This window comes from Lygodium microphyllum, chromosome 11, assembly GCF_053477565.2.
Source record: "Lygodium microphyllum isolate KBCC chromosome 11, Lygodium_microphyllum_v1.1.10, whole genome shotgun sequence".
In the NCBI taxonomy this organism is placed as follows: domain Eukaryota; kingdom Viridiplantae; phylum Streptophyta; class Polypodiopsida; order Schizaeales; family Lygodiaceae; genus Lygodium; species Lygodium microphyllum.
Genome location: NC_141145.1, coordinates 127,173,939 through 127,196,964, shown reverse-complemented (window position 1 = coordinate 127,196,964; position 23,026 = coordinate 127,173,939). Strand labels below are relative to the sequence as shown.

The 23,026-nt window shown below is 37.9% G+C and overlaps 1 protein-coding gene across 1 annotated transcript in view; it reads left to right on the top strand.

The window, feature by feature from the left end:
* The first annotated feature begins 246 nt into the window (after window positions 1-246).
* The window catches only part of LOC148029352 (uncharacterized), an 82,782-nt gene continuing 60,002 nt past the window's right edge, over window positions 247-23,026 (top strand). The window contains exons 1-2 of the mRNA XM_087688132.1: window positions 247-916; window positions 17,698-17,819. Of these exons, the coding sequence (XP_087544258.1) occupies window positions 469-916; window positions 17,698-17,819 (570 nt within the window). The 5' untranslated portion in view covers window positions 247-468. The remainder of the gene's footprint in view (window positions 917-17,697; window positions 17,820-23,026) is intronic.

Genomic DNA, 23,026 nt, shown 5'->3' with positions numbered 1-23,026 from the left:
TTGAGGGACCAAACGACTTTCAAAACGAGCTCCAAAAATTCAAGCATGTTGTTGTTGTAGCCCCGCGTCGCGCCTATGCAGTAGGGGATGAGTGCTTTGAGACAGTTCTCTTGGGCATACGAAAAAAATAAAAAGAAAAAAGAAAAATACAAGGGGATGAGTGCTTTGAGACAGTTCTCTTGGGCATACGAAAAAAATAAAAAGAAAAAAGAAAAATACAATGGGAGACTGTATACATCCCATGGTCTCCGAGAGATGTAAAGAGAGTGTGTAGTGAACCCACTGTCGTGTCCTAGGGTTGGACCAAAAACTGGCGACCCCGAACCCGCCCGCAACCTGTAGGCGGTTTCCGAGGGCCATGAGTAGAGGTCCGACATACTACGAGACCTTCCTGAGAGTGAATACTTGAGCATCGCCTCTACTGACAGATTCTGGCGAAGACTGTATCCATCTTCTGCAATCGCCGCAATGGCAGGTCTTGCTCCTCTCTCCCAGGTGGCTCTTCCCGCAAATAGCAAGCTTTCATTTCCCTCTCCCTCTCCATCATCATCATCAGAGATTTTCCACGGGTGCCTTGCTCTCAAGCTCGCCTCGGCCATATCCTCCTCCATTTTCGCCTCGTCGTCGTCGTCATCATCGACCTCCTTTTCTTCATCTTCTTCCCTTTCATCATCATCATCATCATCAAAACCATCATCTTCTTCTCGCTCCCCTTTGAACGAGGACTGCATCGTCGGGCCGTACTGCCCTCTCTACTCGTACCGGCCGAGTCTTGCTTTCAGGCGTGCAGAGAGCCCTGCCTCGCAGGGCATGATCGCGCATTTTCCTCCGCTGCTTCTCTCTTCCGCACGCTCCACGGCTCGTCTCATCGCCCATTGCTCCCCCAATGGATCCCCCCTTCTTATGGACGAAAGAGGTAGGTGGTCAATGTGTAGTTCCCTCTTTCTGATTATGGTTGGATTTGTTGCATTATATTGCAAATTACATCGAAAGAGGTCAGCCTGGAGTTCTCCAATCTTACGTGTTCTGCCGTTCCATCTGTTAGTGGTCGTTTTTGTTGAATGACATGGAGTCGAATCTGTTGGATTGAATTGAATTACGTCGAAATAGTTCATAGTGCAGTTCTCCAATCTTGCGCCTTGTGCCCTTCTGTCCTTTGTCCAATTAAATCGAACAACATGTCTGCAAAGGCACTAAGTAGCATTTCATTGAATTACACCTTAGTTGAAAATGGGCACCTGTGGTGAAGGTGGCTGAATGTATGGTGAAGCTGGGAATCCTTTCTCAATTAGGAAGCAAGAGTGGAACTCTCTCTCTCTCTCTCTCTCTGTGCGCGCCCCCCCCCCCCCCCCCACCTTCTTCTTTCCCAAAAGCCCCCTTTTTTTTGTTTTTTGTTTTTGGGGGGGGAGAGGTTATGGCTCTTGTTTAGCAAGGAATGGATCTTGTAAGAAGCACCGACAATCGATGAGGAAGGGCCATTGGTAGAGTGGTGTATTGCATAGCATCCTTAAGGAAGAAGATATCTCGGCTAATGGTACCTTGTCTTGTATTCTTGAGTAGGCTGGCTGTAGTCAATGAAGATGTGGTATTTAGACTTTGTGGCCAAACTTAAACTTTTGTTATTTCGGAATATGCATGTACATACCCATTCAAAGACCTAAAACAAGCAATAGATGGCTTACGCTGTACCTAGAAGAATAGTTGCTGAAGATTGGGTGTATATATGAGCCATTGTGGCAAAATATCTCAACCTAAATGGATTGAGGTAGCCTGTAGTGGTTAAGCATGGAGTGGACCAAAAACTCCATTATAGTTGTGTTTTGTCTTTGTATCAAAACATTCTTTGATGTTGGGCTATAATTAAGCATATTTCACTGAAATGCCATGGGATGCACAATTTTGTTGATACCCATGGGACATGAAATTCACCACCTTGTATTTGCTCTAATTATCTTTCCTTGTATGGGAAATCCATTGGCCAGCTGTTGCTGTTTTTAATCTAAATATCATTAAAACAGGTTATTACAACTGAATGGGTTGTGATCCTCTTTAATCTTGTGAGAAGTCAAGCCTTGTGTGGACGACTTGGTTGCAAATAAAGTGACTTTCTTATAGTTCATCTCATGAGAAATCCATCTGTTTGTGAGAGGAATGTATAAGATTGCATGTGGACTATGTAAGACAATTATTAAAGCAAATGCTTTGTGCTCAAATATTCCCTGTCATCTTTAGGGTTTAGTAGACTGAAGTGTTAATATGCACTTTTGAACACTTTAAAGTTGGTTGGAGACCAACCAGCAACATTGATAGTAACAAGGTCATTGAGCACCTGCAGATCATTGTCTTGCATGAAAGCATTGAAAATATAGCCATTTGTAACTAATTTGGAGCATATAGAAGTGGAATTACAGCTCTTTTATGGGGAGAGGGAAGGCATAGAAAAATTAGGGAAATGCAAGGTAAGACATAATGAAATGCATATAGAAGGGATAAGAATTGGGCATGAGTTGAATGCTGAGTTGCTATAGCAACAACACAATTCTGAAGTGCAAGTTTGAATTTACTCAGTTTGAGAGTGAATTGGGTGTTCAAAGGTCAGGGCAAAGCATGGGGATTGATACATGAACATGGTTGAGGCTTCATCTAGAAGATTAGATTAGTAATGCTGAGATTTGCATGTAATTACATATTGTTTATAGTGTGCAATAGTATGGGACTAAGTTTGTACCTCCAATGTTACATTTGAAGGTTGATTAGATTGAGGATAGCATACATTTATATGCATTACACTTGTTAGATATAAATGGATAGATTTGTTTTGCATTTGGTCAAAGTTTTTGAGCCTCGAGCAACTAAGGACAAGGAGACAATCTTGGATGATTCAAGAGGAAGTCACATGGGAATCATTGGTATTAAGAGAGTATTGGTTTTTGTAATGGCGGGTAACTTGTGATTCATGTGAGCTTTGCCGAACACCAAGTTTAAGCATATGAGCACAAATTTAAAGAAAGTCATTTAGCTGTTTGAGATTCCTCATATTAGCTTTTGCAAATTTGCAATGGGCACTTGTGGTGAGGATGGCTGAAATTGTGGTGAAGTTGGGAATACTTTGTTGATTAGGAAGCAAGAGTGGTTTTTTTTGTGTGTGAAGAAAGATTACAGCTTTTATTTAGCAAGGAATGGATCCTATAAGAACCAACAATTGATGAGAAAGGGCCATTGGTGAAGTGGTACATTGCATAGCATCCCTTAGAAAAAAGGTATTCCTACGAATGGTAACTTGCCTGGCATTCTTGAGTAGGCTGGTTGTGGTCAATGAAGATGTGGTATTTGGACTTATGGTCAAACTTTAGCTTCTCTTCCTTCAAAATGTGCATGTACATACCCATTAGAAGGCCTAAAACAAGTAATAAATTTTATCGATACCCATGGGACATGAAATTCCCAACATTGTATTTCACTATCTTTTCTTGGCATGGAAAATCCAGTGACCAGTTGTTGCTGTTTCTAATCTAATTATCATTAAAATAAGTTATTATAGCTCAATGGGTTGTGATTGTCTTTTCTCTTGTAAGAAGTCAAGCCTTGTGGACAACTTGATTGCAAATGAAGTGACTTTCTTTTAGTTTTATCTTCTGAGAAAATTCTTTGTTTGTGAGAGGAATAATGTAGGATTATGTCACAAGGACGTGAAATTTTAATGCTTTACTTGGCATTTGATTAAAAGTTAATCAAATGTATAAATGTGACTTGCATATGTGTGGTGTAAGTTAATTATTTCATAATGTGGGACCTAGGACTCCAAGATATCTGTTGGTGCCAAAGGCAAAAGTTATAATAAGTTATGCTTCATAAGTACTAGGTGAGACTCGTTGTTAGAATTTGGCTTGAAACATTTAGTTAGCCATTAATGTCAGTGGTGACATTATTAATTAATTAATGCCGTTTCTTGTCTACTATAAGCACTCAGGATCACTTGGGTGATAAATTGGTCTAGCCATTTTAGTTGTTGGCTAGTTAGATTATTTTTTTGAGCCATAAATAATGATTAAACTATATTTCACAATTAGTATTCTGAAAATTAATTTAATAATGTTGAATAATACTGGAAATTGTCTTGGAAGGTTGCACTTGGCAAAACTTGCCCATGTAAGCGGAAAAAACATTTTTGGGTTAGAGGAGAGAAGCATGTCATTTTTGACCAAACAGGTGTAGCTTAGTTGGTTGAGTTGAAGGTGTGGTGACTAGAAGGTATTGGATTCAACTCCTTCATTTCGCATAGTCATTTAGTATAGGTATAGAAAAAGGGAGATTTAAACCCGGGTCGGTGGGTTAATAAAATAGGTGGCTTACCACTAGGGTAGCCACTTCATTATGGAAAAAAAAAAGGTTGTCATTGCTTTCACAACAGTTGATAGGCCATTTCCAACCAGTAGGAGACTCTGTAGGAGCTGGTGACATGCCCAGAAGAGAGTACAAGAGTAGTTAACAGTAGTTTGAGAGCTGTTTCAGCCAAGCAATATCATGTTCGGGCTGTTCCATCAATGAAGACATCTTTTTGACTGTCTAGACAAGATAAGAGTTGGTATCTTCCATTTTCTTGCGAAATGAAAGTCTGAAATTTCTCTTTCCTCGACATTCCCTCTCATCCTCTAGCCTATTCTCATCCTTTGCAATCGTCAACAAATTTAGCCATTGGAGGTGGAGATTTTTGTGAAACTCTATTGTAAACCGTAATTTATAGTAGAAATTAGGTTTTGATAGCAACCTAGGGAAGTGTGCCTAGAAAATTGAATGCTTAGAGACTCAAAATTTCATCAATGAAATTGGGGCGATTTCATGAGATTCAATTGGCCATTCAGCTAGCAAACATTTGGGGTTGAATTTGTCACCCAAGGAGCACAATTGAAAGCCAAATCTCCAAGGAAACCAAGGGGTAAATTGGGTTGCAAGGTTTGCTGGTCATGTATGATAGCAAGAGGCACTTGAAGAGTAGAGAAGATTGAAGAATCTCAGTATACTCCACCCATTTGTAATAAAAGATAAAGAAACATCACAAGGGGGCAATGGGCTGTCCATCGTCTAAGGTTAAGTGGTAACATTTGCATTTTCAATTTATGTGAATTTTATTGTTGCTGAAGTTGTTGATTAATGAGGTTATTATCACCCTCTCTGGGAAGGTTACTTTTATGGTTCCATTGCTTGGATGCCATCAATTTCCTTGACTTGGTGGGCTCAAAGCACCTAATCGAAGGTCAAAAGCTTTGCTCTAGTGCTGAAATTGTATTCAACTGAGCATTATAGCAAGAATGGAAGAGAAATGATAGCAGGAGTAGAAGAGAAGTCTGCATTGAATTTGGAAAGAATGTTGAATACAATGATGGACTGATCTGTCCTTGTATGCAGCCTAAAGGGTCAGTGAAGGCACAAGATCAGGTTGGAAATGATGATGGCACTAGAGATAGAGACGGAGTATGCAGGCAACAACTTGCAAAAGAAGAAGATGATTTGTCTGCTGCCAAGTGGGCTATAAATAGCTAACATCTCCAAAAATTGGACAACTTGCCAGAATAGGCAAAAAATTGCAGTCCAATTGCAGGAAAGTTGGCCAACTGTAATAAATGTAGTGAAAAATGCTGATGTGGCAGCCATAGGGGAAATCGCAATACATAGGGGGTGGTTGCAGACTATAGGAGCCGCCCAGATTGATCAACACCTGGCAAATCAAGGGAATGCATACTAAACTGAGTAGAAATGATAGTTAGAGCTCCAATTTCTTTGTTAGATTTTGATGAAGCTTACAACCAAGAGATGATAGACTAACATAATAAAATGGTAGGCTAACACCCCCTCTCAAATCCTGGGAGTATCTGAAGTTCCAACAATCATCAGATGATGAAAGCATAGAAGCTTGTGGAAGAGCCTTCGTGAAGAGATCCACAACATTGTTTGTTGTGGGACAAAATAGGCCATCGATAATTAAGAATCCGCAATCCACTCCCTAAATAATGAAGTGGTATTGAGCGTGGATGTGCTTTGTGTGAGTATGAAACACAGGGTTTTTCACTAGAGCTAAGGCACACTAGTTATCTACATGCAACTGTGTGGGTCCTATCTATGGAAAAGCCAATCTTTGCCAATAAGCGATGCAGCTAAATTTGCTCCTGAGTTGTAGAACAAAGTACCCAATACTTGGCCTCCGTAGAAGATAAGGCTATGGTAGGCGGCTTCTTGTTGCTCCATGAGATAGCTCTCGAGCTAAGGAAGAAACAAAAGTTGTAGCGGACCATCTTGACTCCACATCATTTGCCCAATCTAAGTCGCTCCATCTAGCAAGAGTGGCGCCTTCTCCATACATGACCCCATAGGATCTAGTCTTTTGTAAGTAGTGCAATGTGCGCAAAATAGCTTACTAGTGAGACTAAGTAGGAGGCTTCATGAAAGAAGACAACAATGCCACTAGAAAGGAGATATTTGGCTGAGTATGGATGAGCCAACAAGACACCTATACTTGGTAGCATCAGGAAGGGGATCTCTGGTAGTAACCAACTTGGACTCAGGGTCCATGGGACAAGAAATAGACCGATACTTGGCCATACCAATCTCCAAAAGAAGCTTGGAGATATATTTGTGTTGGGAGATAAAAATGCCCTATGCTGTTTGATAGATCTCTAGACCAAGTAAGAAAAGGATACCAAGGTTCATCACATCGAACTCTTACCACAAGATATCGAGTTTGATCAACCTCCTGTGAATCACTCTCATGATAATCAAGTCATCCATATACAAGATGACCAAGATACACTTGTCACCCACAACCTTATAATAAAGGTTGGGGTCATGATTTGATTTGTCCCTTACTATGTAAGAAGAATCAATCAATCTAGTGGTACTAAGCCCTAGGAGCTTGCTTCAGGCCATAGAAAGCCTTTTGTAATTCGTAGACACGATCCTCCTTTTCCTCCTAATGCCACCACAGGACATTTTAAAGGCCCAATTAATGTCCAAGACCAAATTGACACTAGGCACCCACAAGTACTTGTCCAACATGACTTAATACAAAATTTGCCAATGTCACCCACTACATACTTAGGGTGCTTAGGCTGTCAGCTTGAATCAACCGACTTGCATTTCATATGTGCAGATACATGTCCTTGTGACACATCTTGTTGAAATAGAGGCAATAAGTTGTGAAACATATCCATTGGACCCAACAAGTGGTAAATTTTTGTAGTCAAGAAAGGGCTACCTTGCATTTTAAATAATACCACATCTTTGCTAAAAAAGTATTGGTTCTAGAAGGCCGATACAAATGGTCTCCTTTGCTTATTGTACTATAACCAATGAAAATGTATTTGATAGCTTCATTTTGAAGCTTATGTCCTTTTGGCTATTGTGTCAAAGCATATGCTAAACAACCAAAGACGCATATATGGGCGACCATTGATTTATGGCCATGACAAGCCTCATAAGGCATACAATCACGCAATGCTTGTACTATAACCAATGAAAATGTATTTGATAGCTTTATTTTGAAGCTTATGTCCTTTTGGCTATTGTGTCAAAGCATATGCTAAACAATCAAAGACGCGTATATGGGTGACCGTTGATTTATGGCCATGACAAGTCTCATAAGGCATACAATCACGCAATGCCTTGGTGGGGCTTCAGTTCAGCACATATGTTGCAAATAGAATAGCATCAAGTTAAAATTTTGGGGGTAGTATATTGTGTGAAAGCATGCAATGTGCCATTTCCATAAGAGTTTGATTCTTTGTTTTGGTCACATTGTTTTGTTGAGGTGAATAGGGTGTAGTATGGTGACGTATATACCCCTTTCAGCCAAAAATGTATTAAATTTATGTGACATGCATTCCCCTCTTGATCAATAAGGACCATAATTAGCTTGCAACCACTACCATTTTCAGCCAAGGCCAAGATTTTAAGACATGCAAACACCTCTAATTTGTGTTTCAATGCATATATCAAACCATACGAGTCATGTTATCAATGAAGGTCACAAAATACAAATATCTCTCAATGGGTTTGATGTGTATGGGTTCACAAACATCACTATGCACAAGCTTTAGTTTTCGATCAGCTTGTATAGATCCACCTTTGGAAAACGAGGCTCAGTGCATTTCGCCAAATAGGCATCTTGCACATACATTATAAATAGGTGCTTTCAATGGAGGAAGATTAAGTACTGTATTTTTGCTCCTCCAATGAAGCAAACTGGCATAATTTAGATGGAGAAATCGAGCATGTTGCAACTCAGTGTCATCCATAGTAGTGGCATATGAATCCATAATGCATCCTTTGATGCCCTCCTCTTTTAGAAGTCAAGCTGATATAGGCACATTGTACAATGTGCTTTGACAACAAGGTCATCCCGATCTCTACAGTCATAGATATTGTATCGAATCATATAGAATTTAACCATAAAACCAGCATATGCAATGGCTGAAATTGAAAGCAAGTTTTTCTTTATGCCTAGCACATACAAGATCTTCTCTAAGGAGTTGAGCTCATGGTTGTCTAAATATGAGTGCGTATTTTTTCGAGTCTTGTAATCAATGAAGAAGAAGGAGTTTTCAGAAATTGCAGCAAGATGTCATTAAAAGAAAAAGCTGCAAGGGATGAGGAATGGTTTAATCCTTAGTAGAGACACACATTGCATAGTGCAAGGTCTATGGAAGATCATTCTAATATGGAACAAGAGGATAGAATTGCAGCTACAATTGCTGCTATTGAAAAGTTGATGTAGCTTCATCTTAAGGCTTTTCATTTGGAGCCGACCTTGGTCAAGGCTTAGTTACAGGTTTACCAGAGCATATATGGAACCTTTTTTGATACTCAAGGAGGGTAAGTACTTTTACTCTTATAATATAGATAGGTTCATATATCTAGTGGTCTTTTGATATGCTTTATAAAATTCATCAACTTAGGTAAAGATGCTTATTACTGAAGCATTGAATATTGTACTTTTTGAAAAATTGTGAATATGTGTAGGGACAGAAAGTTTAGGGTGCTCAATGCATATATGCTTATTGTGAATGGTTTTGTACTTAAGATTTGTCACTTATGCGGATCTCTTGGGATGGTCATAAGTGTAAGTCTTGTGAATCGGCGTGGATCTCTATAGATAGATATGGCCATAAGTCTTATGAAGTAGTGAATGCTATGGGCATAAGTCTTGTGAAGCAGCCGTCATGGATGATTAAGGTATCTATTGGAACATAGTGTTGTGAAAGTTTTTATGTGGCATGTGGATGTGGGGTATTCTCTTTGGTTCTTGAAGCAAGAGATGCGGGCCATTGTGAGTGTAGGGAAGAACATGAGAATGACAATACTTTGAACTTAACAAACTCGATCAATCATTACCATGAAAATTAGGAGTAGGAGGGAGACAGAGAGTCAACATTACGGTGAAAGTAAAACCGACTCCTAAACAAAACCACGGGCATCAAGTGCTTGAATCATATATAAAAGGATTGTTTTGTTGTAATTTTGAAAATTAGAGTTTTGAAATCCTAATTTCTACAAACTTTAAGTATCAAGTTAATTCTCTTTTTTAGTGCTTGGATTAGATCAAGCTAAGTAAAAAGTGCTTCTTGGATGAGAGAGAGAAAGCATAGTGGAAAGTATGCAGTTGAAATTTTAGCATGAGAGCTTGTTTCAAATGAAGAGAGAGATCTCCAATATCTAGGTTGGAGGCTTGGGTGCTCAAAAGTGGAAAGCAGAGGTTACATATGACAAGTATTTGTTGAAAATGATAAGTGTAGGGAGACTTCTCTCTTCAAAATGACACATGTCCTCTTCTAGATGTCACATGCCACTTTTCTAGAGAAAGAAGCTTCCAAACCTTGTACTCTAAAAATCTCTCAAATGGTTAAGAATTTGAGATAGCCGCTGAGACAAAATTGTCCCTTGCGAAATTCTAGAGCCTTTGATGTGGACATAATTTCCATTTGAGTAACTTACAAAAATAGTAACCTTCTAAATTTTAAGAGTTGCCAAATTTACCTTTTGGAGAGCTTCATTATATAGGTTCACAAGTTCATGATTTGTTTCTTTGATCATGAGCATTTGGTTTCACTTTTTTAAACTACTCATTATATAGGCTTCTAGTTAATGTGACTATTTGAGTATAAAAGTCTTAGTTATCTAAGCTTTCTAGCCAATTTGATCGTTCGACTAAACTTTTAATTTCTCTTGGGCATCTCATCAATGACAATCCAAGTATAATTATAGGGCGTTCTGACCATTGGTTACTTTTAAATAGAAAAATGAACATTTAATCATGTTTTAAAATAGTTAAATAATACAAATTGCATTTCAAAGTACATGAGCATAAAATTAATTTGGAATCATTGAGCCAATTATCTTGGTAACAATTTATATACAAAAGGTTTATTATATTCCTCTCTTTCCATCTTGTTCTCAAGCCATTGCTTGAAGTATTTCGAACTCTACAACTTTTTCATAAACTGTAAGTATTTTTAGATAGTCAAATACTCTTTTGACATTCATTTAGAATCTAAATGAGAGCAATTTTTCAAAAGAAATAAAAAAAAAAGTTTTTTCCTCGTTTTTGATCATATGAAAGACTATTTGCTTTAGTTGAAGTATATCCTCTTGTTCATCTACTTCAGATGGATCCTGTATTGCAAATTTCAATGGTGGAGGCCCTTCATAAGGCTTTAGAAGATGGATATGAAAAACATTGTAAATTCTCCAAAGCTCTGGAAGTTGTAACTTGTAATAAACATCATTAATTTGTTCAGTGACTTAAAATGACCCATAATTTCTTGTTGCGAGCTTAAATGACTTGGGATGAAGGCATGTTAGAGCTTCTTAGATGAGCATTGTCGAATTTCAGCCACACCCAATTTTCTTTTTGTGAAATCAATTGCCTTCGATGCTTATCTACTACTTTTTTTTTGTTTTTTTAAAGATCTTTGGATAGCTTGTCTAACTTCAGCAAAAGTTGTATCCATATTATGCTCAAACTCATCGGCATGAAATATCTTCTCCTTGGTTTTGAGAATAGATAATAAGAGTGATTTTTCATATATGATCTTAAATCGTGCTTTACTTGTAGAAGTATGAACTGTGATGTTATAGGCATACATAGTCCTTATAGGTATATTCTACCAAAGGCAAATACTTTTCCCATTGTTAGTTGGCTTCATGGCAATAGCACTTGAGCATCATAAGCCTTGTAGCCAAATTTTCAAAAATAGCTCGCCAAAAGAGACTAGCGGTTTATGGATCTCTATAATCCACGATGGATTGTGGTAACCTTTGATAGATTTATTGAATAAATAATCTAGCCATATGTTGAGACTTGATAGTCTTCTTGATTGGAATAAAATGAGCTTGTTTGCTAAACGTGTCAATAATAGTCTATATGCTATCATTGCCATTTGCTAATTTTAGCAAGCCAAAAATAAAATCCATAGGAATGCTTTTCTAAGGTTGGCTTGGAATTGGTAATGGTTGCAAAAGCCCTGTAGGCTTTTGGCAATCAAACTTAATCTTTTGGCACACAATCCATTCTTTGATAAATTGTTCAATGTCTCGTCGAAGACTTGGCCAAAAGAAATACATTTCAAGTGTCTTGGTTATGGCCAAAATACCACAATGAGTCATGTAAGGAGCCGCGTGACATTCTTCCATTACTTTAGGCATAAAATTTTTGTAAGGTATAGCTTTGATAATATAGGAGTTCATTTTTTTTACCAAGTTGTAAACTCTCCCAGATGATTTTTCTTCATCAGAAGCATGGATATTTCTCATATTAGTGAAATCTGTATGATAAATCATGGATACTACATGAATCTGAGGTCTTTTTCCCAAGAATATGCAGTATTTGAAAGCTAAATTGAGCTAAATAATTGGCCCATCGAATATGTTTTTCAGATATCTTTGGTTGGTTGAGAAAATGTCTCAAATTGTCATGGTTTGTCTTGATGAGAAATTCTCCACCTAAAAGATAGTGTTTCCAATCTTTTAAAGCTTGAATGATGACCATTAACTCCTTTTCATAGGTAGTAGCATTTTTTTTTGCATTTTGCAACTTTTTGCTCACATAAGTAATTGCATGTCTTCTTGGTTTAAGACTGCATCAATGCAATCTCTTGAAGCATCACATTCCACAAAGAAAGATTTCGACAAATTAGGTATAATCCAAATAGGTCCTTTGCTGATATAGAACTTTAGATATTCAAAAGCTTCCTTCTCTAGTTAGGTTCATTGGAATGCCACTGCTTTCTTGGTCAAATTATGCAATGGTTCATCAACCACTGCAAACCATTTAATGCATCTCCTGTAATAAGAGCATAATCCTAAGAAACTTCGATTTTCATGAACACTAGTCAATTCTGTCCATTCTACAATAGCCTTGACTTTTTCTAAATCCATTCAAATTTCATCTTTGGATACAATATGGACCAAGTAGTAAATCTCTTCTAGGAAAAATTTACTCTTTTTACCATTTATATAAAGTTTGTGTTTGCGGAATTTTTGAAACACTATTTTGAGGTGTTGCTTATGCTCTTATTCATCTTTTGAATGAACCAAAATATCATCAAAGAAAGTACTTGTAAACTTCCGATGTGCTCTAAAGATTCTTTCCATCATTCTATTAAAGGTTGTAGGAGCATTGGTGAGACTAAATAATAGCACAAAAAACTCATACAAACTAAAAGTTGTCTTGAATGTTGTTTTATGAATATCTTGAGGAGCAATTCTTATCTAATGGTAGCTACTCTTCAAGTCAATTCGGCTGAATACGTTGGATCCATCCAATCTATCCAAGATATCATCAATTCTTGGAATGGGAAACCTTTTCTGAATTGCAATTTTGTTGAGGGCTGTGTAGTCCACAAACGCACCCCAAGATCCATCTTTCTTTTGCACTATGAGGACTTCAGAGCAAAAATGTGAGGAACTGGTTCTTATTAGACCCTTCTCCAAGAGGTCATTCACTTGGTTCATGATCTCCTCTTGTTGTATTGGACTCACATGATAGGGTGGTCTATTTGGAGGTGAGCTTCGAGGAATGAGATCAATGTGATGATCTTTTTACCTCTTTCGTGGTAACTCGTCAGGTAAAGTGTCTGCTAAATAATCTTCGTACTCCTTTGAGAAACTTATTCGGCTCTCGTTCATATCTCGGATGGACTCTTCAATTCTAGACTCTTTGTTAGAATCTTTGACAAAAATCAAGTACTAGAAAATAGACTTTTTCATTACTTTACAAATTTGTATATGGGATAAGATGGGAATAGAGTTTCCTTCCACTCCTGCATTAAAAAATACACTTTTACCCTTGAAAGGGAATCTAAACTTATTTTGATTCTAATCGATGGTTGGATCTGTTTTTCTATGCTAAGGTATTACTAATACATCATCACAATGACCATGATCTTCCATGACAAAACTCTCATGATCCACATAATCTCCTATCTTAATTCGTAGTTTCCCAAGAATGGGAGTAACTTCAGACTCCATTTCTTGAAAAGCATTACCGGACATTTCTGGTGTTCCAAAGCTCTCCTTTGGTAGATGTATAGCTTCAATAATCCAAGGATGGATATAATGATATGTAGCGCCTGTATCAAAATAAATGAGAATAGGCTGATTAGCAATCTTACCCTAAGCTATAAAAAGCTTTCTTTTATTTGATGGAGTTTCATCTTGTTGCAAGGATTCCTTAGGTACAACATTTTCTTGAGGTGTCTTTTGGGGCTGGTTTTCCTTCTTTGCCTTATGAGGACATTGACCAGCCATGTATCCTTTTGTCCACAAGAGAGAAACATTGTCATTCTCTTGTATATTCTGCTAATTGCTGATATGTTAGCTTCTTTTGGATGGCAAAGGTGGTCTACCTCTATCCTTATGCTTTGGTTCTCGTTTATTCGACTTCTTTTGGTCAAACATCTTGGTCTTTTTGCTTTGTGATTCTTCTTTTGAGGCTTTACCAAGCATCCATGGTATATGTAGTCCTTTAGCGTTTAAGGCCGCATCTTGGGCTGCTTCCAAAGTCTTAGGCTTTGTCATCTTGACAGCTCACTGTACTGTCAGATGTAATCCATGGATAAACTTTCTTATCTCCATATTGGAAGAAACTTCATTAAGAGTAAATTTAAGAGAAACAATTGCAAACTTGTTGATATATTTTTCAACATTGTCTCCGTGGCTTTGCTTTAGCTCATCCCATTCTTGTTGCACATTGACTTTAAAGGATGAAGGTAGAAACTTTTTGTTGAACATCTCCTTAAACTATTTTTCCAAGACTTAGGCTCCTTTTCTTCTTGAATAACTTAAAGCCACCAGTGACATCTTTTAGAGGCATTTTAACCATTCTAATATTTGATTTTTCTGTATAATCTTTACTACCAAAAGCAGATAAAACTCTCTAGTGAAAGACACAGCTTTCTAAGAATCTCTCTTACCATAGAAAACGCCAAACTTGATGCTATTCTCTTCAGGCTTGAAGTCTCTTTTAGCATCGATTTTCTTTGCTAAAAGCATCTTTGGAGATTCAGCTACCATGGAAATCGGCGATTCTTTGATTTTCTCCGTGCCCTTCTCCACGGAAGGATTCTTGGAAAAAAAGAAGTCGGCTTGTGTTTGATGAGACTTTGAAATTACCTTTTGGGTGGATCCTCGAATGATAGGCGATATGTTATCTTAGTTGTTTCAATAATATCGATACCTTTTATATTGAGATAGGCCTTTGCAGTCGTAATATCATCTGTCTCAAGAGCCTTCTTGGTAAGAAAATCTTCAAAGACCTTTGCTTCAGCCAGTGCTTTAGCCCTTCTCTCCATCAAAGCTTGAATTTTTGGATTGGCTTTCAGCTCCTTGTATCTTTGTATCTTCTCATAATCAGAAAAGCATAGAGATACAGAGTGTCGGGAGCTTGTGATAGTTCACTAAAATTCTCCTCTTTGTCTCTTGACATGGTGAGAAAGTTGGGCCCAAAGATCGTCACCCAAAAAAGTTCTTACAAAGAAGTCCTCGCTCTGATACCAATGTAAGCGCGGAAAAGAAGGTGAGAATGACAATACTTGGAAACCAACTTTATTAATTATCACCATGAAAATTAGAAGAGAGAGAGAGAGAGAGAGAGAGAGAGAGAGAGAGAGAGAGAGAGTCAGAGAGAGAGAGAGAGAGAGTCGACACCATGTTGAGAGGGGAACCGTTGGCCTCTTTCCCTTGACAGGAATTTACTGAAATCAAACCACGGGCACCAAGTGTCTAAACCATATACAAATGGCTAATTTGCTGCAATTCTGAAAATTAGGGTTTTGAACTAGCAATAAGTTAATTTTCTTCTTTAGTGCTTGGATTAGATTAAGCTAAGTAGAAAGTACTTTTTGGATGAGAGACAGATAGGAGAGTACAAAGCATGTAGTTGAAATTTCAACATGAGAGATTGTTTCAAATGAAGAGAGAGACCTCTAATATTTAGGTGTGGGGCTTGGATACTCAAAAGTGGAAAGTAGAGGCTACAAATGAGAAGTGTAGGGACATTTGTTCTTTCAAAATGACACATTTCCTCTTTTAGATGTCATATATCCTCTTTTAGATGCCACATGTTACTTTTCTAGAGGAAGAAACTTCCAAACCTTCTACTCTAAAAATCTCTCAAATGATTAAGAATTTGAGATAGCTACTAAAGTAAAAATTGTTCCTTATGAAATTTTGGAGTTTTTGATGCGAATAGGATTTCCATTCGAGCAACTTTCAAAAATAGTAACCTCCTAAATTTTAGGAGTTGTCGAATTTAGCTTCTAGAGAGCTTCATTATATAGATTCACTGGTCATGGTTTATTTCTTTGATCATGAGCATCTAGTTTCACCTTCTAAAACTACTCATTATATGGGCTTCTAGTCAATGTTACTATTTCAATGTAAAAGTTTTAGTCACTTGAGCTTTTTGGTCCATTTGATTCCCCAACTAAACTTTTAATTTCTCTTGGGTATCTCGTCAATGACGACCCAAGTATAATTATAGGGTGTTCTGGCCATTGGCTGCCCTTAAATAGAAAGATGAACATTTAATCATATTTTGAAATGCTTAAATAATACAAATTGCCTTTCAAAGTACATGAGCATAAAATTAATTTGGAATCATTGAGTCAATATGTCTTGGTAACAATTGATATACAAAAGATTCGCTACAATCATTGTGACGTGACACTTTCGTCATATGAGGTATCTTTGCTTGTGGATCCATTGCTATGCCTTTAGAAATGCACTTCAAGAATTGTTTGCATTTGTGTTGTCGACAGATTCATGTTTGCAGAGAATATGGATTTGGGAGGCCATAGGGTACATCAATGGCATGATGACATGGACAACTATACGCTATAGTGTACAAGCTATGTAGTATAAAGGCAAAGTAAAAGGATCTTGAAAAATATGTAATTCTAGAAAATGTGTAGTTTTTCTGAGGTTTAATGACCATTTAAGTTTTTCTTAGTAAGTAGCCTATATGAAGGAAGCTCAATGCTTAAGTTTGGTCTAGTGAGCAACTCACTTATGATTAATTGGCCTATGCTTAAGTTTGGTCCAGTGGGCAACTCACTTATGATTAATTGGCCTTTGATTAATTAGCTTTTAATCAAATTTAAATTTTAATTAAAGAGCAGCTTGTTACTTATGTAGAGAGTTGATCTTGGCTATCCGGGGTCTCTTTTTCTCTCATTTGAGCTATACAATTTGGAGACAGTCATTCTTCTCTTCTTTGCTATGGAAATGGCATACATGCACATGCGCGTGGGTGTGTGCACAAACACATAGAGTAGCTTTTAGCAAATGCAATGTGCGCAAGATGATAGATGATAAAAGATGGGTCACCAAAAGGCTAATAAAGTTATGTAGAGATGGTGTGATAGATTGCACAGCTATGGAATTCAAAGTTGCCATATCAGCAAGGTTTTTGTCTATAGAGCTTTTATTGAGGTGTCCTTTTTGGTGATATGATGCAGCAATGCAAAATTGTTGGTGTCCATTGTGTATTTTGTAGTATGTGTGTGGAAATTGCATCTCCTATGTTTGTTTTATGCCCTGTTGCTAGACAGATGTGGGATCTTATGCCTAGGTTTTGGACTTTAATGACATCCCAAAGATTTACTAATGAGAGAGAGAGAGAGAGAGAGAGAGAGAGAGAGAGAGAGAACCAAAGGGGTGTAGCTTAGTTGGTTAAGTTGAATGTGTGGTGATCAAAAGGTCTTGGGTTCAACTCCTACATTCTGCATGGTCATTTAGTACATGTGTTTTAAAAAGGGAGATTTGAACTTGGGTCAATGGGTTAATAAAGCAAGTGGCTTACCACTAGGGTAGCCACTTGATGAGAGAGAGAGAGAGAGAGAGAGAGAGAGAGAGAGAAAGAGAGACCCAAAACATTACATATTCATGAATTGTGCTCTCATTAAGTGATACATGATTGGATGAAATTGCAAGAAAAAAATGCTTTTGAATGTCTAGAGTACAAGACAAAAGGGGAAAGGGAGAAGAAGAGGGAGAGGGAGCAGGAGGGGAGGGAAGCATAACCAAAATTTCAAATCTTGATGTGGTTTCTTGTCAATTATAAGCTAGCTACATGCATTACTCATACAGTTTTGTATAAACAAAACAAATGTATTAAGCATTTATATTGATCTTTTTCCCATTTGGCAGTTCGTATTGGAGAAGTGATCAGAAAGACCAAAGAAACGGATGTGAAAGTCAGCATAAACCTTGATGGAACAGGATTATGTGAAAGTGATACTGGGATCCCCTTCCTCGATCACATGATTGATGTAAGTAGGTGATGTTAAAATTGATATTGATATAAAATGATCTAGGCTTATCCATTAGTTTTTAAGAAACAAGGATCCCATTTCTATATCATAAGTATTTGTGTTGGTTCACTAGATATTGATAATGGTCTAGGGCTATCCGTTACTTTTTATGTAGCGAATTATTTTGATGTATGATTATAGAAATTCAGAAGCACATGTGAAGATATGCTAGGGTTTGTGTAGAGAAACCACACAGTGTATGAACAAGACTAAAACACAATGAACTCAGACAAGAAGTACAAAATGGAAAGGGAGAGAAGATGTATCTGGTGAATGAATGAATGCTGAAAATTTGAGTGAAGAAGATAGAAATGTGGGTGCTTAAGGCGTCGAGATGTCCAACAACTGTTAACTCTCGTTGGAGTGGGCTAAGCAAGAGTGTGGTCCTCTGTGTATGGATCTCAGGTGCAGCAATACCACCAAGATGAGGTAGACAAAGTAGACTGAAGCCGTGGGTCATGTCATGCAGTAGTTGAGGGCTAGTTGATGATGCAGAAGGCTGAGGTCTCATGACATGGATGCAGTAGTCGAGGGCTAGTTGATGATTCAGCAAGGGGCAGCACCTCCAAAATGTGGGCGGCGGCCTTCCATGATGGCAGATGAGGTATTGATGATCATATAATGACGACGGCGGCAATTGTGGGATAGAGGGATGGAGAGTGGGGTGCATAGTGAGTCTGTTCTATAGAACATGTTGGAGGTAGGCACATGGTCTAGAATGCCATACAGAAAAGCAAAAATTAATTTTCTGGGGCTGTTTAATGAGCCAAAAAAAAGGCCGAGAAAAGATAATTTAGGAGGCACATTTTGGTAGCTCAACCCTCTCAGGCCCAAAGAAGGGAGAGCGAGGAAGGTGAAGAGATGACTCAGTCTTTTGCAGTTTCTCTCTTCTTTCTTGTGTTGTGTAGTCTCTTATAGCAGATTCTCACAGTTCCATCGCTGCACCCACTTTTGACATGGTAACCAGACATCCATGTTAGGCCTTGAGGTGCTGTTTTCTGCTGCTGCAGGTCCGCAATCCACATCTACTGCTGGTGCTGATCTTCGCTGACTGATGTGAACTGTTTCCAGCCTGGGCAATCCCTGTCTACTGCTGCTTGTCAACTGCCCCAGAATTCTGCGTTTTGATTGGCTGCACCTGCGTTTTGCTGTGATGACCAGTTCTCAGGCTGCGTTAACTGCATTTAATGCAGTGACTGCCTGCCTTTTGATTCCCAACATCTGCATTTTCAGGATTTTGTATCATCTGGTGGCTGGGCAACAATGTTTTCAAGCTAATCTTGCTGCCTTTGGTTTCATCTACTGATCTCGATGATTTTCGCCTGTCTAACCTGATTTTACATCTCTCTAGCAGTCGTTTTGTGATCAGCTGTCCTATTTACTGCGTGTGAACTCGTGTCAAGTGCAGTTTGTGCTGTGTTTTGGTTATACTCTTTCTCTACCTATCTTCTTTTCTTCATCTTCACTTCTTATCGTCTCCAATGGCACTTCCCTAGTGTGTACTTATGATAAGCTTAATAGTCTTGATTAGTTGACCTTGAGTGCTTGTTATGAAAGCTTGGTTTGTGTAGAAGTGTCTATTGTACATGTTTCAAAAGCTATTGTGTATCCCTGAATTTTGACTCCTCCTCTAGATGATTAGAACCATGACAACTACAAGAAAGTAGTCCTTACTTGGGATGTAGATTATGCTCGTGCGTTTACTACTCTTTTTAGGTGTATTTCTAAAGAGGTCCTTCTGGCAGTTACCTCTTGTAGATAGCCTTAGAGGTGTGGGAGAAGCTATATATGTTGTACAAGGCTCTATCGACCATGAGAATTGTGACACTCTATGGTTGGCTTTAGCAAATGAAGTCCGAGGCGAAGGATTATCCTCCAACAATTTCTACTTCGTGTTACACAAATGTAGGATTAGAAACTTCGACACATGTAGTTTACCCTTCCAAGGGCTCATCGAGTAGGGAGTGTACTCTATAGGGTTTCTTTGGAGTTTGATGAAGTAGCCAATACTCTACGGGCCTAGATATCATTGGCACTAGTGAACTTTAGATATTTGTTCTCTATGTTGCTTGAGCATGAGGCATCCTTTAGGTTGTAGAGGAGGCTTCCATCATGTTATGATGGCCATGATGAGGCATTTGTAGGTTTAGAGAGGGGCGATCTGAAGAAGCTGAAGACCTAGTGTTACCACTATGGGAAGAAGGGACACCTATGCAAGGATTGCAATGAGCTAGCAACATCTAAGAAGAAGAAGAAGAAGAAGAAGAATATACAGACTTATTTGAGGAGTCATCATCTTGCTCCACCTTTGACTCTAATTTAGATCCTCCTGCAAAGGCGAAGGAAAAGGTGCGGAAGGAGACATCTTTTTTTGAGAAGAGAAGGGGTATGACTATTGTCCCTTTGCCGCTTTCTAGTGTTGATGATGCGGTTATCCCCACGACTCTTTAGTGCCAAAGAGAATGTGAGAGGGTGGTAAGGTGGCGTTATTGAATCTCTATCTATTTAGGTACATAGGTGCAAAGGATCTAGAGAGGAACTTTGGCAACTTTTGAAATCTTGGAGCTAGGATTGACATCCAGGTTCATGATGGGTTGTTTTATAATAGATTTTTGTACAAGATTACCCATGATCTAAGAGAGTGTCAGTAGATTAGTCAGGCCATGAGTGAGTGTGAGCATTTAGTGGTCTGCTCATTTATCATTATTTTATTCCATGTATTTTAGGTGCTAGTTTTATGTGGTTGACTAGCATTTTTACTAGCCGATTTGACTTATTTGAAATCTTAAATATTGGCTAACTTTTTCTAATGGGGAGTCTATTTATAGGCTGATTGCTTCTTCCTACTTTCATCTCATTATTCACCATACTTGCAAGATATCTTGGTGAGGAGGAGTCAGTGCCTACAACCAATGGCTTAGTGTTATATCTAATTGTCCCTTGTCACGCTTATGGATTCCATTTCCCAAGCATTCTTTCATTGAGTTTTTTTTCAGTATTTATCTTTTTATTGTAGTTTCTTTCTTGTTTCTTGTGTTGTGCAGTTCTTAGATCAAATTACATGCTTCCATCGTCGTTGGACTTACTTATTACATACTCGGATTGAAGCATATAGGAAACAATACAAATTGAGAAATATAGTAAAACTAGTGGATTGGGAATTGAGAAGTGCAAAATGTCAAAAGGAGTCTATATTGTACATTGAATAGTCAAGTATCAGTTGAAGAACCCATATATTCTAAAGGCTTAATGGCACGTGCTCATGCTCAGAGCTCGACACATGATAGCATCATTTGATGATCAACCTATAGCACGATGCTTTATCTTGTAAGTATTGGTAACGTGAAAATGACAATACTTTAAACTTAACCAACTCTATTAATTATCACCATGAGAGAGAGAGAGAGAGAGAGAGAGAGAGAGAGAGAGAGAGAGAGAGAGAGAGAGAGAGATGAATTTACTGAAACCAAACCACGGGCATCAAGTGCTTGAACCATATACAACAGGATTGATTTGTTACACTTTTGAAATTTAGGATTTTGAAACCCTAATTTTTACAAACTTCGAGGAGTAAGTTGATTCTCTTCTTTAGTGTTTGGATTAGATTAAGCTAAGTAGAAAGTGCTTCTTGGATGGGAGATAGATAGGAGAGTGCAAAGCATGTGGCTGAAATTTTAGCATGAGAGCTTGTTTCAAATGAAGAGAGAGACCTTCAATATATAGGTGTGGGGCTTGGGTGCTTAAAAGTGAAAAGTAGAGGTTACAAATGACAAGTGTTTGTAGAAAATGATAAGTGTAGGGATACTTGTCTCTTCAAAATGATACATGTTCTCTTTTAGATATCATGAGGACATGTATTTTTGAAACCTCACTTAACATGTGTATTAATTTTTAATCACATGGTTAAGTAAATGTTGCACATGTGAGGTGTAATTAGGGTTAGAGTAAATTTATGAGTTCGAAACTCCAGGAAATCACATGATGTCAAAAGCAAAAGCTGCTATAAGTTATGCCGCACAGGTACTTGGTGGTATTTGGTGTCAGTTATTGGGCTAGGTCATTTATTTGGCCATAAGTTACAGTTGGGTGACACTAGAGAAGTGGCGTTTAATGGTACCTAACACCGATTTGATGGTCAAAGATGATGCAAAGACATTCGAAAATGGAAGTTGCCTAGCTAATTTAATTATTGGCTAGTTAGATTATTTTTCAGGGCACCAAAATAATTATTAGATTAATTTTTAGTATTTAAAGACTGAAAATTAATATTTAAATATGGATAATGTTGAAAAAACCATTTGAAAAGGTTGCCACTTGTCAAAATTGCCCATGCAAGATTGAAAAACGTCTATAGAGGCTAGAGAGGCCTTTTAGTGTATTCAGCTTGCTGTAAGAGAGAGAGAGAAGATATTGCTGGTCTGATTTGCAGCCATTGGAGGACCTTTTGAGGCAGCCAAGGGCACGAGAAGATCAATCAACAGTAGTCTACAGGTTGTTGAGATAGAGCAGCAATAGTAAATGACCGATTTTTTTCAATTCTTTAGATCTACAAGCTGTTGAGACAGGGCAACAGCAGTAAATGATAGATTTTTTTAGTTCTTCGTGAAGAAAGTTTAAAATTTCTCTCTTCTCAGTATTTTCTCTCCTCTTCTAGCCTTTCTATAGCCTTGCTCCAAAGATTACAGCATTGAGATCACCAGAGGCTAAGAAATTCAAGACCTCTTTGTTGTATACTCTAATTTGTAGCAGAAATTGGGGTTTAGCAGCAATCTCGAGAAACGTGCTAAAAATTGGAGTCTCCAAGACTTGGATTCAATAGGGTGGTTGAAGCTGTTTTAGTCAAATTCAAGTGGAGGGACTAACAAATCAATGAATTTGGGGCATTTTTCATCTCCATTAAAGCAAGTGAATGCCAATTGACTGCCCAAATCAAGGGGCAAATTAGATTGAAGACTTGTTAGTCATTTTGGACAACAAGGGGAGTTGGAATACTGAAAGGTATTGGGAGAATCCCATTGTATATCAACTTCTTTTTTAACTAAGTTAAATAAATACCGAAAGAGATGCCAGTTTTGGGGTTAATAAGATGTCCATTATCCAAGATTGTAAGTTAATTTGCATTTCTCAGTCTTGTAATAAATATTACTACTGTAACTAAGTTGTAA